This window comes from Nycticebus coucang, chromosome 11, assembly GCF_027406575.1.
Source record: "Nycticebus coucang isolate mNycCou1 chromosome 11, mNycCou1.pri, whole genome shotgun sequence".
Taxonomy (NCBI): domain Eukaryota; kingdom Metazoa; phylum Chordata; class Mammalia; order Primates; family Lorisidae; genus Nycticebus; species Nycticebus coucang.
In genome coordinates, this window is record NC_069790.1 from 122,607,592 (window position 1) to 122,621,889 (window position 14,298).

Sequence of the window (14,298 nt, forward strand, 5' to 3'; positions counted from 1 at the left end):
TCATATGTCTGAAGGCCGTGCGCCTGTCTTCTTCAGAGAAGTTTTTCTTCAAATCCCTTGCCCAGCCTGAAATGGGATCCCTTGTTCTATTCTTGCTAATGTGTTTGAGTTCTCTGTGGATTCTGGTTATTAGACCTTTGTCAGAGACATAACCTGCAAATATCTTCTCCCATTCTGAGGGCTGTTTGCTTGCTTTACTTACTGTGTTCTTGGCTGTGCAGAAGCTTTTTAGTTTGATCAAGTCCCAGTAGTGTATTTTTGAAGCTGCTTCAATTGCCCGGGGGGTCCTCCTCGTAAAATACTCGTCCAGACCAATTTCTTGAAGGGTTTTCCCTGCACTCTCTTCTAGTATTTTTATAGTTTCATGTCTTAAGTTTAAATCTTTAATGCAATGAGAGTCTATGGTGAAAGGTGTGGGTCCAGTTTCAGTCTTCTGCAGGTTGCCAGCCAGTTCACCCAGCACCATTTGTTAAATAGGGAATCTTTTCCCCACTGAATGTTTTTAATTGGCTTGTCAAAGATCAAATAACAGTAAGTAGCTGGATCCATCTCTTGGTTCTCTATTCTGTTCCAGACATCTACTTCTCTGTTTTTGTGCCAATACCATGCTGTTTTGATCACTGTCGATTTGTAGTAAAGTCTGAGGTCTGGTAGCGTGATTCCTCCTGTTTTGTTTTTATTTCTGAGTAATGTCTTGGCTATTCGAGGTTTTTTCTGATTCCATATAAAACGAAGTATTATTTTTTCAAGATCTTTAAAGTATGACAGTGGAGCTTTAATAGAGATTGCATTAAAATTATATATTGCTTTGGGTAGTATGGACATTTTAACAATGTTGATTCTTCCCAGCCATGAACATGGTATGTTTTTCCATTTGTTAACATCTTCAGCTATTTCTTTTCTTAGAGTTTCATAGTTCTCTTTATAGATATCTTTCACGTCCTTTGTTAGGTAAATTCATCTTCTTTGGCACTACTGTAAATGGGATAGAGTCCTTAACTGCTTTTTCAACTTGACTATTGTTGATGTATATAAAGACTACCGATTTATGAATGTTGATTTTGTAACCTGAGACGCTGCTGTATTCCGTAATGACTTCTAGGAGTTTTATAGTAGAGTCCCTAGTGTTTTCCAGATACAGAATCATATCATCTGCGAAGAGGGAAAGGTTGATCTCTTCTGACCCTATATGGATACCCTTGATTGCCTTTTCTTCCCTAATTGCAGTGGCTAAAACTTCCATTACAATGTTAAAGAACAGTGAAGACAATGGGCAGCCTTGTCTGGTTCCTGATCTGAGTGGAAATGATTCCAATTTAACTCCATTCAATATGATATTGGCTGTGGGTTTTCTGTAGATGGCGTCTATCAGTTTGAGTAATGTCCCTTCTGTACCAATTTTCTTTTTTTTGTAGAGACAGAGTCTCACTGTACCATCCTCGGGTAGAGTGCCGTGGCATCACACGGCTCACAGCAACCTCTAAATCTTGGGCTTACGCGATTCTCTTGCCTCAGCTCCCAAGCAGCTGGGACTACAGGCGCCCGCCACAACTCCCGGCTATTTTTTGTTGCAGTTTGGCCGGGGCTGGGTTTGAACCCGCCACCCTCATCATATGGGGCTGGCGCCCCACTCACTGAGCCACAGGCCCCGCCCTGTACCAATTTTCTTAAGTGTTCTGATCATAAAGGGATGCTGGATATTATCAAAAGCTTTTTCTGCATCGATTGAGAGAATCACATGGTCTTTGTTTTTTCATTTGTTTATGTGGTGAATTACATTTACAGATTTACATATATTGAACCAGCCTTGAGACCCTGGGATAAACTGACGTGGTCATGATGTATAATTTGTTGATGTGTTGTTGGATTCTCTTTGTTAGGATCTTGTTGAATATTTTTGCATCTATATTCATTAGTGATACTGGTCTATAATTTTCTTTTCTTGTTGGGTCTTTTCCTGGTTTGGGGATCAGGGTGATGTTTGCTTCATAGAACGTGTTGGGTAGTCTTTCTTCTTTTTCTACCTTTTGGAACAGGTTGAGTGATATAGGTACTAATTGCTCTCTAAAGGTTTGGTAGAATTCTGACGTGAAACCATCTGGTTCCAGGCTTTTCTTTTTAGGGAGGTTTTGTATAGTTGATGCTATTTCCGAACTTGATAAATGGGACTGTTCAGTATTTTCACTTGATTCTGGCTAAGTCTTGGAAGGTGACGTGCTTCCAAGTATTGGTCAGTTTCCTTCAGATCATCATATTTCTGAGAATAAATTTTCTTGTAATATTCATTAAGGATTTTTTGGATTTCTGAGGAGTCTGTTGTTATTTTGTCTTTGTCATTTCTGATTGATGGGATTAGAGATTTTACTCTTTTTTTTTTTTCTGATTAGGTTGGCCAGAGGTTCATCTATTTTATTGAACTTTTCAAAAAACCAGCTTTTTGATTTATTGATCTGTTGTATTATTCTTTTGTTTTCAATTTCATTTAATTCTGCCCTAATTTTGGTTATTTCTTTTCTTCTACTGGGTTTAGGATTGGAATGTTCTTCCTTCTCCAGTTGCTTGAGATGTCCCATTAAGTTGTTAATTTCCTCTCTTTCCATTCTCTTGAGGAAGGCTTGCAGTGCTATAAATTTCCCTCTTAGAACTGCCTTTGCGGTGTCCTAGAGCTTCTGATAGTTTGTGCCTTCATTGTCGTTTTGTTCAAAATTATTGGCAATTTCTTAGTTAATCTCATCTCTGATCCAGCTATCATTCAGCATAAGGTTATTTAACTTCCATGTTTTTTTTTTTTGGTAGAGACAGAGTCTCACTTTATGGCCCTCGGTAGAGTGCTCACAGCAACCTCCAACTCCTGGCTTAAGTGATTCTCTTGCCTCAGCCTCCCAGTTCTGGGACTACAGGCGCCCGCCACAACGCCCAGCTATTTTTTTGGTTGCGGTTTGGCCGGGGCCGGGTTTGAACCCGCCACCCTTGGTATATGGGGCCGGCGCCTTACCGACTGAGCCACAGGTGCTGCCCCAACTTCCATGTTTTTGTATGAGTATCAGATTCCTGTTGTTACTCATCTCAAGTTTTATTCCATGGTGGTCCGAGAAGATGCAAGGAATAATTTCTTTTTCTTTAAATTTACTGAGGTTAGACTTGTGACCTAAGATGTGGTCGATTTTGGACTAAGTTGTCTGGGATGATGAGAAGTATGTGTATTCAGTTTTGTTGGGATGAAATGTTTTGTAGATGTCTGCTAAATCTAAATATTGGATCTTTAGGTTTAAATCTAAAATGTCTTTGCTCAGCTTCTTGCTGGAGGATCGATCCAACACTGCCAAAGGAATGTTGAAATCTCCGACTATTATGGAGCTGCTAGAAATCAAGTTGCTCATGTCAGAGTTTCTCTTATAAATTGAGGTGCATTCTGGTTAGGTGCATAAATATTAATAATTGAAATCTCATCATATTGAGTATTACCCTTAACAAATATGAAGTGACCATTCTTGTCCTTCCTTACTTTTGTAGGTTTAAAGCCTATTGTATCTGCAAATAAAATTGCAACACCTGCTTTTTTCTGATTACCATTTGCCTGAAATATGGATGACCATCCTTTCACCCTGAGTCTGTATTTGTCTTTTATGTTAAGATGTGACTCTTGTATGCAAGAAATATCTGGCCTGAGTTTTTGTATCCAGTCAGCTAACCTGTGCCTCTTTAGAGGACAGTTTAAGCCGTTCACATTAATGGAGAATATTGATAAGTCTGGTGGAATTTTGGGTATTGAGTTTTTCAAAGGTCCAGTGGACGTTTTTAATCCTTTCGCCAGTGTGGAAGTTGGAGTTTGATCCGAAGTTTCTGAGTGAGTTTCCTTTTGAATTCGATTTCTGACATATCAGCTATTTGTGCATGGGATCTTGTACTGTGTCTGCCCCATTGATTCTTGGGGGAGTTGATCTACTCTGATTATTCATATTGCCAGAGTTTTTGTATTGATTTCTCCTCATGATTGTTTTTCACTGTTGCCTCTGGCCGTCCTCAGAGTTGGGGAGTTTTCTCTCCAAGATTAGACCCCAGCAGGATCACTCTATTGTTACTGGATCTTTGTAGGGTGTGACCCTGTGTAGTTCCTCTGAGGCTGCCCCAGCCAGGGAGTTCTGGTTGTAGAAGCAGCTCCGGCATGTGACACACCCAGATCCAGCAACAGGGCGGGAGGTGGTGTGCATGGTTCTGGGAGTGCCTGGTGCCCAGTGACTTTCGCACAGAGAGCCCAAGGCTCCAGCAGTCTGTGGCCAGGAGAAGGGCTCTGCGCAGAGGCAGGGAGGGCTCTGGAGGGCACACAGCTACCAGAGTCCCTGGCCAGATGAGCGGGTCATTGTGGAGGCAGAGAGGTTACACGAGAGAGGACGCAGGGTTGCTCAGCTCCCGCAGTTCGTGATCAGGGCATGCGGAGGCCCACTGGGCACAGGTTGTGGGTCGGGGGTCATGGTGCAGCTCTTATGGAGGTCCGGGCGGCACCAAGCCCAGGAGTTTGAGATTGCTGTGAGCTGTAACTCCATGGCACTCTAACCAGGGCAACAGCCTGAGGCTTTAGTTTGCCAAAACCGGTCTCACTCTGCCCTGAGGGTTAAGGCTGTACGGCAGCTCAGTCCCCACCTTTAGGCTGCTCAGTCCACTAGGTTACTAGCTCCCGCCTGATCCTTGCTCTGCGACCCTGAGGGCAGAGCTTGCCAGGGCAGTTCTCTCACAATGGCTCCCTGCAGCCCACAGCTGAACACTATTAGCTCCGTCCTGCTCAGTGGCTCAGTCTGGGGCCCTAGACAATGCCCAAAGTTGTCCGCACTCCTGCTCAAGCTCTCCCCAAGGCAGTTCAACTGAGTGCCAAGTCCAAAAACACCAAAACAGTTCACAGGTAAGGCCTTTCCGGTTTGCAGTCTCAGTGTTGCTTATACTTATGGTTGCCAGTGGAATGAGGTCGATTGAACACACGCAACCACTTGCTGGTTTTCCAGTGTTTTTGTCCTTCTCTTGGGGTCCAGAAGTCCCTTGCTGACTCCCTGTATCCTTAAGGGGATGATTATATGCAGATCGCACTAGCCAGAGATGCCTGGAGTCTTATATCCTAAGACTCACCGTGCCCAGGTGCATGAAAGCTGTTACTCGGCCGCCATCTTGCTCCACCTCCTAAGAACTCTTAAAACTCAATAATAAGATATTATAAACTCCAGTTTTGAAGTCAAAGTTTTTATCAAGAAGCAAAAGATTTTGAGACAATTTGCCTTCAATGTAAACATTTTGTATTAATAAAAGAACAAAGCACAAATTAAAAGCAAAAAAACCCCAAAAAACTCAATAATAAGGCTTGGCACCTGTGGCTCAAGCATCTAATGCGCCAGCCACATATACGTGAGCTGGCAGGTTCGAATCCAGCCCAGGCATGCCGAACAACAACGACAACTACAACCAAAGAATAGCTAGGTGTTGTGATGAATGCCTATATAGTCCCAGCTACTTGGGAGGCAGAGGCAAGAGAATCCCTTAAGCCCAAGAGATTGAGGTTCTGTGAGCTGTGATGCCACGGCACTCCACCAAGGGCGACAAAGTGAGGCTGGTTACTTTTTTAGAGATGGAGTCTCGCTCTTGCTGAGGCTGGTCTTGAACTTGTGAGCTCAAGCAATCCACTCACCTTGGCCTCCCAGAGTGCTAGGATTACAGGAGGTGTGAGCCACTACACCCGGCCCCCCTTTTAATTCTTTTTTTTTTTTTTTAGAGACAGAGTCTCACTTTATGGCCCTTGGTAGAGTGCCGTGGCATCACACAGCTCACAGCAACCTCCAACTCCTGGGCCTAAGCGATTCTCTTGCCTCAGCCTCCCAAGTAGCTGGGACTACAGGCGCCCGCCACAACACCCAGCTATTTTTTGGTTTGCAGTTCATCCAGGGCTGGGTTTGAACCCGCCACCCTCGGTATATGGGGCCGGCGCCTTACCGACTGAGCCACAGGCGCCGCCCCCCCCTTTTAATTCTTAATTGGGTAGAAACCTGGGCCTATCTTTCTAGAAAGTAATTAGCCAGTAGGGCCATAAATTAGGAAGTGGGATGAGGGGCTACTTGAGGTTTATTCTAAGACACCATGATCAAAATATCAGGAATGCTTTTAAAGTTAGCTTCTTAGTTTTTTTGTTTTTTTTTTTAAGAGACAGACTCTCAGTTTGTTGCCCTCAATGGAGTGCGTGGCATCACTGCTCACAGCAACGTCTAGCTCTTGGGCTTAGGCAATTCTCTTGCCTCAGCCTCCCAAGTAGCTGGGACTACAGGCGCCCACCACAATGCTGGCTATTTTTGTTGCAGTTTGACTGGGGCTGGGTTCGAACCCGCCACCCTCGGTATATGGGGCCTGCGCCCTACTTACTGAGCCTCAGGCGCTGCTGTAAAGTATGCTTCTTTATAGTAAATAGGTATGTGGTGTACTTCAAGTATTGCCAGGTCAAGGCCTAAAGGAGGAGAGGGATTGGATTGTAGCCCTCTTCTCTGTTATTTAAAATTGCTTTCTGATCTGTCGGGCACTTGTTCCTACTGTTCCTCCCCTTTTGGTGACATCCTTACATGAGCATTCAGAACCAGGGTCACCCCTGAATTCTGTGTCCATAACTGCAGTTGTGGTCCATGGTCCCTTGACTCCTGTTAGGAACCAAGCAATCTCCTGTTGTTTCTGAGAACAGCATGACAGAGGACAGCAGTGGGATTGATCCTAGGACGGGATATTGGCTAGAAAAGTCTAGATGTAAAGTTTGTCAAGGAAAAGACCTGGTTACCCAGTAACCTGCTGGTCTCTGTGTGAGGAAGGAGTCAGGGATTGCCACTCATCAGCTAGAACTGATAGCAGCCTGATTCTTTCTGTGGACTATACCCACAGAGTTTTAAGAGAGCAACATGTTTGCAGCATCGAAACCACTGGATGAAGGTATACTGTACAGTGCTGGTTGCAGAAAGCCCTCCCCAGGTATTTTATCCGGTGTGTGTGTTGTTTGATAGTCTCTGTGAGGAGGAGCTGCCCAGTGAGACGGTCTACCATGTTCAGTGCTGCTTTCCTTGGACTAGAAAGTGGGGGCGAGTGCCAAGGCAGTGGTCAGGGTGTTAGGCTTCCAGGGAATTTCTCCCTCTGGAAAGAGCCATGGGAAGGTTTATCTCAAAACCACCCTCCTTCTGTCTCTAAAGGTCAAGCCCAGATCCTCCCTTATAAGTAGACTTGAGATTCATTTTTTTTTTTTTTTCTTGAAACAGAGTCTTACTTTATCTCCCTTGGTTGAGTGCTGTGGCATCACAGCTCACAGCAACCTCCAGCTCTTGGGTTTAGGTGATTCTCTTGCCTCAGCCTCCCAAGCAGCTGGGACTACAGGTGCCCACTGCAACGCTTGGCTATTTTTTCGTTGCAGTTTGGCTGGGGCTGGCTTTGAACCTGCCATTCTTGGTATATGGGGCCGGCACCCTAACTCGTTGAGCCACAGGGGCCGCCCTAGGCTTGAGATTCTTGAAGTTGGTAAAAACATAGAAAATGGTAGCCTAATTTGGTGAGAACACAGGTAGCTGGTTGTTGATGGTTCCCACAGCATTTCCCCTGGCCAAGGCATTATGAAAGCTTTAGCTTCCGAGTGTCCTTTTTAACCCAGCAGCTAAAGCAGTTAGAGTGGTGTTTTAGGTTTTCAGAAGTCTGTAGGTAGGTAATCAGAGGTGAAATCTCTTTCTGCAGACACTTGAAGTAGGATTAGAGCTAATCGTAGGCCAGGTCACTGGTGGCATCCTAGGTAGAAGGCCAGTTCAGTGGTGGTGTCCCCAGGTAGAAGGCCAGTTCACTGGTGGCATCCCCAGGTAGAAGGCCAGGTCACTGGTATCATCCCTACCTAAAAGGCCAGGTCAGTGGTGGCGTCCCATGGCCCCTTCCCCCTCCTCCTCTCTGATTTCATCTGTCTGATGCTGGGTACTGTCCCAGCTGTCCTAGGAGATCACAGGAGAGAAAATGATCTTTTTCTGCTTAGTACTGGCTGTCTTTTCTAATGACAGCAGTTATAGTAGAGAACTGCTCGCCTTTCGTATAATTTAAAACCTAGGTTTTACTAGGGACTGGAAAGTGTATTTTCCCCATCCTGGTTCCTTTGGCTTCTTGGCAGAAGAAGCCTGTAAACCTGGCGAGGGTGAACTCCTCAGGTATGCAGAGCTGACTAGGGGAGCGCCAGGCACTGGAGCTCAGTAACACCTGAATGCAGAGACCCTCTGTAAGGCGACTGCCCAAGGGGTGTATCAAAAACTGGTCCACAGATGGAGTGGTCCCCATAAGGAACTGGGCCTGCTGTACCGATACACAGTGAGGTGTATGTCTGGTCTGTGAACATCAGGTCAACTGAAGGAGGCGGTCACTGGAGGGAGTTGGTCAGCCATGGAGGTTTGACTGTATTTAGAGAGTCTTGACGTAGGGCTTTTTGACTCCTTGAAGGATTGTTTTCCTTATGTAGTTTTCTTAGTGGTATTTTCTGTAAGAAAGTTAACTCAGGATGTACAGCAGTCCCATCTTGTCAGTAGGGATACTCCAAGACCCCAGTGAATGCCTGAAACCACAGATAGTACCAAACCTCAGCTTACTGTGGTAAGCTGTGGTTTTTCTTGTACATAGGTACCTATGATAAAGTTTGATTTATAAGCGAGGCACAGCAAGCAATTAACAATAGTAATAGAATAATTATAACAATATACTGTAATAAAAGTTATAGGAATGTGATTTTTCTCTCTCTTAAAATATCTTCCTATACTTTTGTAATCGAGCTGATAAATTGTTAGAGGTGAGATAAAGAGATGATAGATTGGGCAGCGGGACACAGTGTTAGGCCGCTGCTGACCGCTGCTGACCTCTGATAGTGCATCAGGAAGGCCGCCAACTTTGGGGGGTCCTGGGTCCTGAGCCATGGAGATGGCAGTTATTAGATGTTAGGGACAGAGGATGGTGGCTGACGGGTGGCTAGAGTAGGCAGCGTGGATAGCTGGACAGGGCTCATTGAGGTTCTGGGTGAGGCAGAGCGGGATAGGTACTTTAATGATGCCTTCCCCCTTCCTCACCCTCCACATGCAAGCTTCGTGTGGCCACTTGGTAGAGTCTCAGGACATTGGAGGGAAATGGGCAGCAAGGATGGCTCATTTGAAAACACTTCTTCAGGTAATTTGGATATGCTTTCTTCCCAATATCAGCCTTCTGAAAAGGTCCCAGTATTAATTGGGAAATATCCCCCCACAGTGATTATTAAGGAGAAACAGCTAAAGATCTGATGTTACTTTGTCCTGAGTCAGTTTGTCAGAGTCTAAAGCAGGGGTCCTCAAACTGCGGCCCGCGGGCCACATGAAGCGGTGTGAATTGTATTTGTTCTCATTTTGTTTTTTACTGCAAAATAAGATATGTGCAGTGTACATAGGAATTTGTTCATAGTTTTTTTTTTTTAAACTATAGTCTGGCCCTCCATCGGTCTGAGGGACAGTGAATTGGACACCTATTTAAAAAGTTTGAGGACGCCTGGTCTATAGTTTCTTGATCCATGTAAAGGGAGCAGAATCGCTTTATGCTTTCACTGGCTTATAGTTGAAGGAAAGTCTAAGAGGAACAATTTGTGACAGTGTTGTCACAGGAAACAAATACAAGCTGTGCTTTGTGATGGCATTAACTTTTCATCAGTTGCTATCTTTTCATATAGGGTCAGTGTGTCATTTGCCAGGCATGGGGGAATTCTGTTTTGGGGCAATTACTAGAGCATTGTGGACCACGATTTCATCCAAGGCAACCCTGTGCTTTGTGTCTTGTAGAATGTTGTTCTTTCAGGAGGCTCCACGATGTTCAGGGATTTTGGGCGTCGCCTGCAGAGAGATTTGAAAAGAGTGGTGGATGCCAGATTAAAGCTCAGCGAGGAGCTCAGCGGTGGGAGAATAAAGGTAGGAGACCTGCCCTCTCCAGGCTGAGGCAGTGGGCTTCTGTGCTGGGGCTGACTTGGCTCCCTCTTCTAAACATAGAGCTGAAGGAGCTTGTCTGAAGAAAAAAAAAGTTTGAGCCATTTTCTTAGCCACACTGTGAAACTACAATAGAGTTTATTGCCTGAAGTTACTCCAAGCGTGTGGGTAAGACTGGTACCATCTGGTGATGCAGCAGCAGCGGTTCCTGCCCTCACTGACTCACATTCCCCTGCAGGTTCCTCTGTGTTGTGAGGGACCAGGCATGTAGTGTAGGGGCCAGGGTTCCAAGGAGGTGGGATTAATTTATGGTGAGGATCTTTAGTGCCCTTTGGAAATGTTCTCATTAAACTAAAATGACTAATATTAGCAGGGAGTTAGTGTGTGTTCCTCTAAGATAGTAATTCTTAACTAGCTGGTGATTTTATTTAACCAAGAGTGAGCTTCAGTAGAGAAAGAGCAAGGGAAAGAGTCCAGGTGGAGTCCACTGGGGGGAAAGTGCAGTTTCCCTTAGTATTTTTGAGACAGTCTTGTTTGGAATTGTCTCTTCAGTGCTAAACATCTGATTTGTTTGGTCAAAAATATCATTTAGGCTAGTTGCTTGCATTTTTTACCTTTTAAAATGCTTTTTGTGTTGTGAGAGGGAACCTCTGCTTGACAGGCATGCCTTGTTCCTCTGAAGCCCCCAGGGCTGAGACCAGGGGGATGTGACAGTGGTTGAGATGTTCCTCACAGGGACAGCATGTCACTGAGTGCTGCCACAGGAGGACATGCCTGTGAGGGAAGGGCCTGTGCCATTAAGAAAGAAGGAAGCCCAGAGTGAACCCTTGTCTCATCAGGTGAAGATGATTAAGAGTCAGATTCCTATGTGTGTGGGGTTCAGGGTGCTGACTAGGAGCATTTCATGCCTGTCTCCTCCACTTAGAAGAACAACAGTAGTGTATAGACCAGCGGTTCTCAACCTGCGGGTTGTGACCTACAGGAACTGTATGAAAGGGTCACAGCATCTGGAAGATTGAGAACCACTGGTATAGATGGTCACACTTGGAGTACATCATGCAGGAGGGAATGACAGAGTTTGACAGAGAAGTGACGGGGGACACCAAAAGTGGTGGAGAAAGTGGAGAGGTAGTCTCCCGGGCTGGGATTGCCTGGAAGCCAGGAGTAACTTCCCAACTCAGGGAGGGGGTAAGAGACTTCCAGTAGCCCACGTCCCCACTGTGGAATCGTGCAGTCTGGCAGTGGGAGAACCCCTTGTTTTTCCCAATGCCTGAGATTAACATCGGAACCTGCCAGTAGACCATGGATGGAACTGCTTTGGGGAGTGAGCTTGTGGCGGGTCCTATGTACTTTCTGAGACCTAAGTGGCTACAATAAGGAGACATTTTCAAAGTAAACCTCCAGCAAACTGCATTATGTCCTGGGACCCAGCAGTGCTGAGCCTGGGGTGCTATGGAAACTTAGGTTGTTGAACAGGGGATCAAACTAGTTCCCACAGCCAGGCTAAGAAGTGAGTAAAGTGTGGGTGGCAGTGTTGGTGGAAGCAACCAACTGGGAAGCAAGTGCTGTGCTGCCAGGGTGCTATGCTAATGGGGTGCAGGTTGCCGCTAGGACTTTGTTAGGAGCTGGGCGTGGGCTCTTATAGCTTGGGCAGGGGGTTGATGAGCCATGAGCCTTACCTGGATGGGGGCATGTAGGGAACATGTGTTTCCCACCCATTGGCTCAGGCTGTGACCACTGAGGGAGGCTTCACCCTCTTTAGTGGTGGGGCCTTAGCATAGCATCTACTGCCCTTTACCCAAACAGCCTGCCTGGGACCTGAGGATCACCCTGCCTGGGCCTAGTCTCATCATTGAGGGGACTGAGCATAAGGCTGCTCAACGTAGCTTTGTGCCCCTCCTCCCTTAAGGTAGAGCATATAGCCTGGGGTCTTGGGGATTGCCCAACCCACTCTATTACCTTGGACACCTGAGCATTCCTCTCAGAGGGCCGAGGTTAGGCTTAAACTCCTGGCTGGTGCCACCTCAGCTGACACCTGTGACCTAGACACTGTTGTGTCCAGCCCATTGCAGCCACTGCCAATATCAACATACCCTGCTTGGGACCCAGACAATCATCCTGTTGTTGCTCCTCTAATCATTCACACTGTGCCAGCTGCTAAGGGGCTTGAGAACCTTGTCTACTCCCCCTGTTTACCACTGCCACTGCTAGCATCTTGAGCAAGCCACCCACAGGCCCAGGACTTGACCCACGGATGAATGCCAATAAAAGTGCTAGTGTGCACGGCCATAGGGCATAATAATAGGCATGATCAACCCACTGCTGCCACCACTGGGGCCTGAAGACTAGTTCATCTGGCAACCCAGTCCCCAGCACAACTTTACCACAGCCTCCTCTAATAACTACACCCTAACCTAGCAAGGAAATCACAGATAGCACTAACGTTATTTACAACCTAAGAAATCATACAAAGACTTTAGTACTGGAAATCATACAAAGACTTTAGTACTGAATGCACCTGGAATCAAAGCCAAAACCTGTTCAACCAACATGATAGATACATCTTTAGGAAAAAGTTCTGTCCTATGAAATTAAATTAAAAAATAGAAAGAAGCAACTGTTACTCCAGATATGCGGATATCTGCATAAGGACACAGATAACATGAAAAAACAAGGAGATGTGACACCTCCAAAAGAACACAGTAATTCTTTAGCAATAAATCTTAATCAAAGGGAAATCTTTGAAATTCTGGATAAAGAATTCAGAGTATCGATTTTTAAAGAAGCTTAATGAAATATAAGAGAATTCTGAAAAATAGTATGAAGGAATCAGGAACACAATTAAGGATGTGAATGAGGAATTTATCAAAGAGATAGTTTAAAAAAGAAACAAGTATAAATTCTGGAAATGAATGCATTGAAGGAAATACAAAATACATTTGAAATCTTTGACTAGATCAGCCAGAGGGAAAAATCTCAGAAACTTGAAGATGATTCTTTTGAAACATTCCGGTTAGACAAACATAAGAATAAGTCTTTGTGACATGTGAGACAATATAAAGTGATCAAATGTATGAATTACTGGTATGCTTAAGGGTGAAAAAACAAAGGATTAGAAAACCTATTTAAAAAATAATAAAATGAAAATTTCCCAGGTCTAGCAAGAGATGTAGACATTCAGACATAGGAGGTCCAATGATCCCTAGGCAGATATAACACAAAAAGGTCTTTCCTATGACACATTATAATTGGACTATGTAATATCAAAGTTAAAGAGCAAATGCTGAGAACAGCAAGAGAAAAGTGTCTAGTCACCATCAGAATAACAGAGGATTTCTCAGCAGAAACTTTAAATAGGCTAAAAATACTGGGATGATGTATTCAAAATATGGAAAGGGGGGAAAAAAACTTTCCACCCAAGAATACTATATCCAATAAAATTGTCCTTCATAAATGAAGGAGAACTAGCCCCAGACAAAAAAATGCTGAGGGAATTTATTGCCACAAATCAGTCTTAAAGAAATTTTCAAGGGCATCCTAAACCTGGAACTGAAAAGATGATTTTTTTTTTTTTTTTTTTGTAGAGACAGAGTCTCACTGTACCGCCCTTGGGTAGAGTGCCATGACGTCACACAGCTCACAGCAACCTCTAAGTCTTGGGCTTACGCGATTCTCTTGCCTCAGCCTCCCGAGCAGCTGGGACTACAGGTGCCCGACACAACGCCCGGCTATTTTTTTGTTGCAGTTTGTCCGGGGCTGGGTTTGAACCCGCCACCCTCAGCATATGGGGCCCTACTCACTGAGCCACAGGCGCCACCCTGAAAAGATGATTTTTATTATCATGAAAACACACAAAAGTGGGCGGTGCCTGTGGCTCAGTGAGTAGGGCGCCGGCCCCATATGCCGAGGGTGGCGGGTTCAAACCCAACCCCGGCCAACTGCAACAAAAAAATAGCCGGGCGTTGTGGCGGGCGCCTGTAGTCCCAGCTGCTCGGGAGGCTGAGGCAAGAGAATCGCCTAAGCCCAAGAGTTAGAGGTTGCTGTGAGCCGTGTGACACCACGGCACTCTACCCGAGGGTGGTACAGTGACACTCTGTCTCCACAAAAAGAAAAAAAAAAAAGAAAACACACAAAAGTATACAAGTCACTGGTAAAGTAACCTTGCAAAGGAGGAAGAGAAAGGACTCAAATGGAATCACTACTGAAAGCCACCAATCCATATTAAACTGTAAGAGAAAAAGAAAGGAACAAAGAATTTATACAACGGAAAATAATTAACAGTAGGATATGAAGAAAGCTTCATGTATTGATAATAACCTTGAATATAAAT

At 45.0% G+C, this 14,298-nt stretch overlaps 1 protein-coding gene across 4 annotated transcripts in view; it reads left to right on the forward strand.

The window, feature by feature from the left end:
* Window positions 1–14,298, forward strand: part of ACTR3B (actin related protein 3B) — a 152,061-nt gene that overhangs the window by 130,044 nt on the left and 7,719 nt on the right. For 3 of the 4 annotated variants that reach the window (XM_053609447.1, XM_053609450.1, XM_053609449.1), the window contains one exon: window positions 9,828–9,953. The exons of the other annotated variant lie outside the window; for it this stretch is intronic. In XM_053609447.1, coding sequence (XP_053465422.1) covers window positions 9,828–9,953 — 126 coding nt within the window. The remainder of the gene's footprint in view (window positions 1–9,827; window positions 9,954–14,298) is intronic. 4 annotated transcript variants of the gene reach the window in all.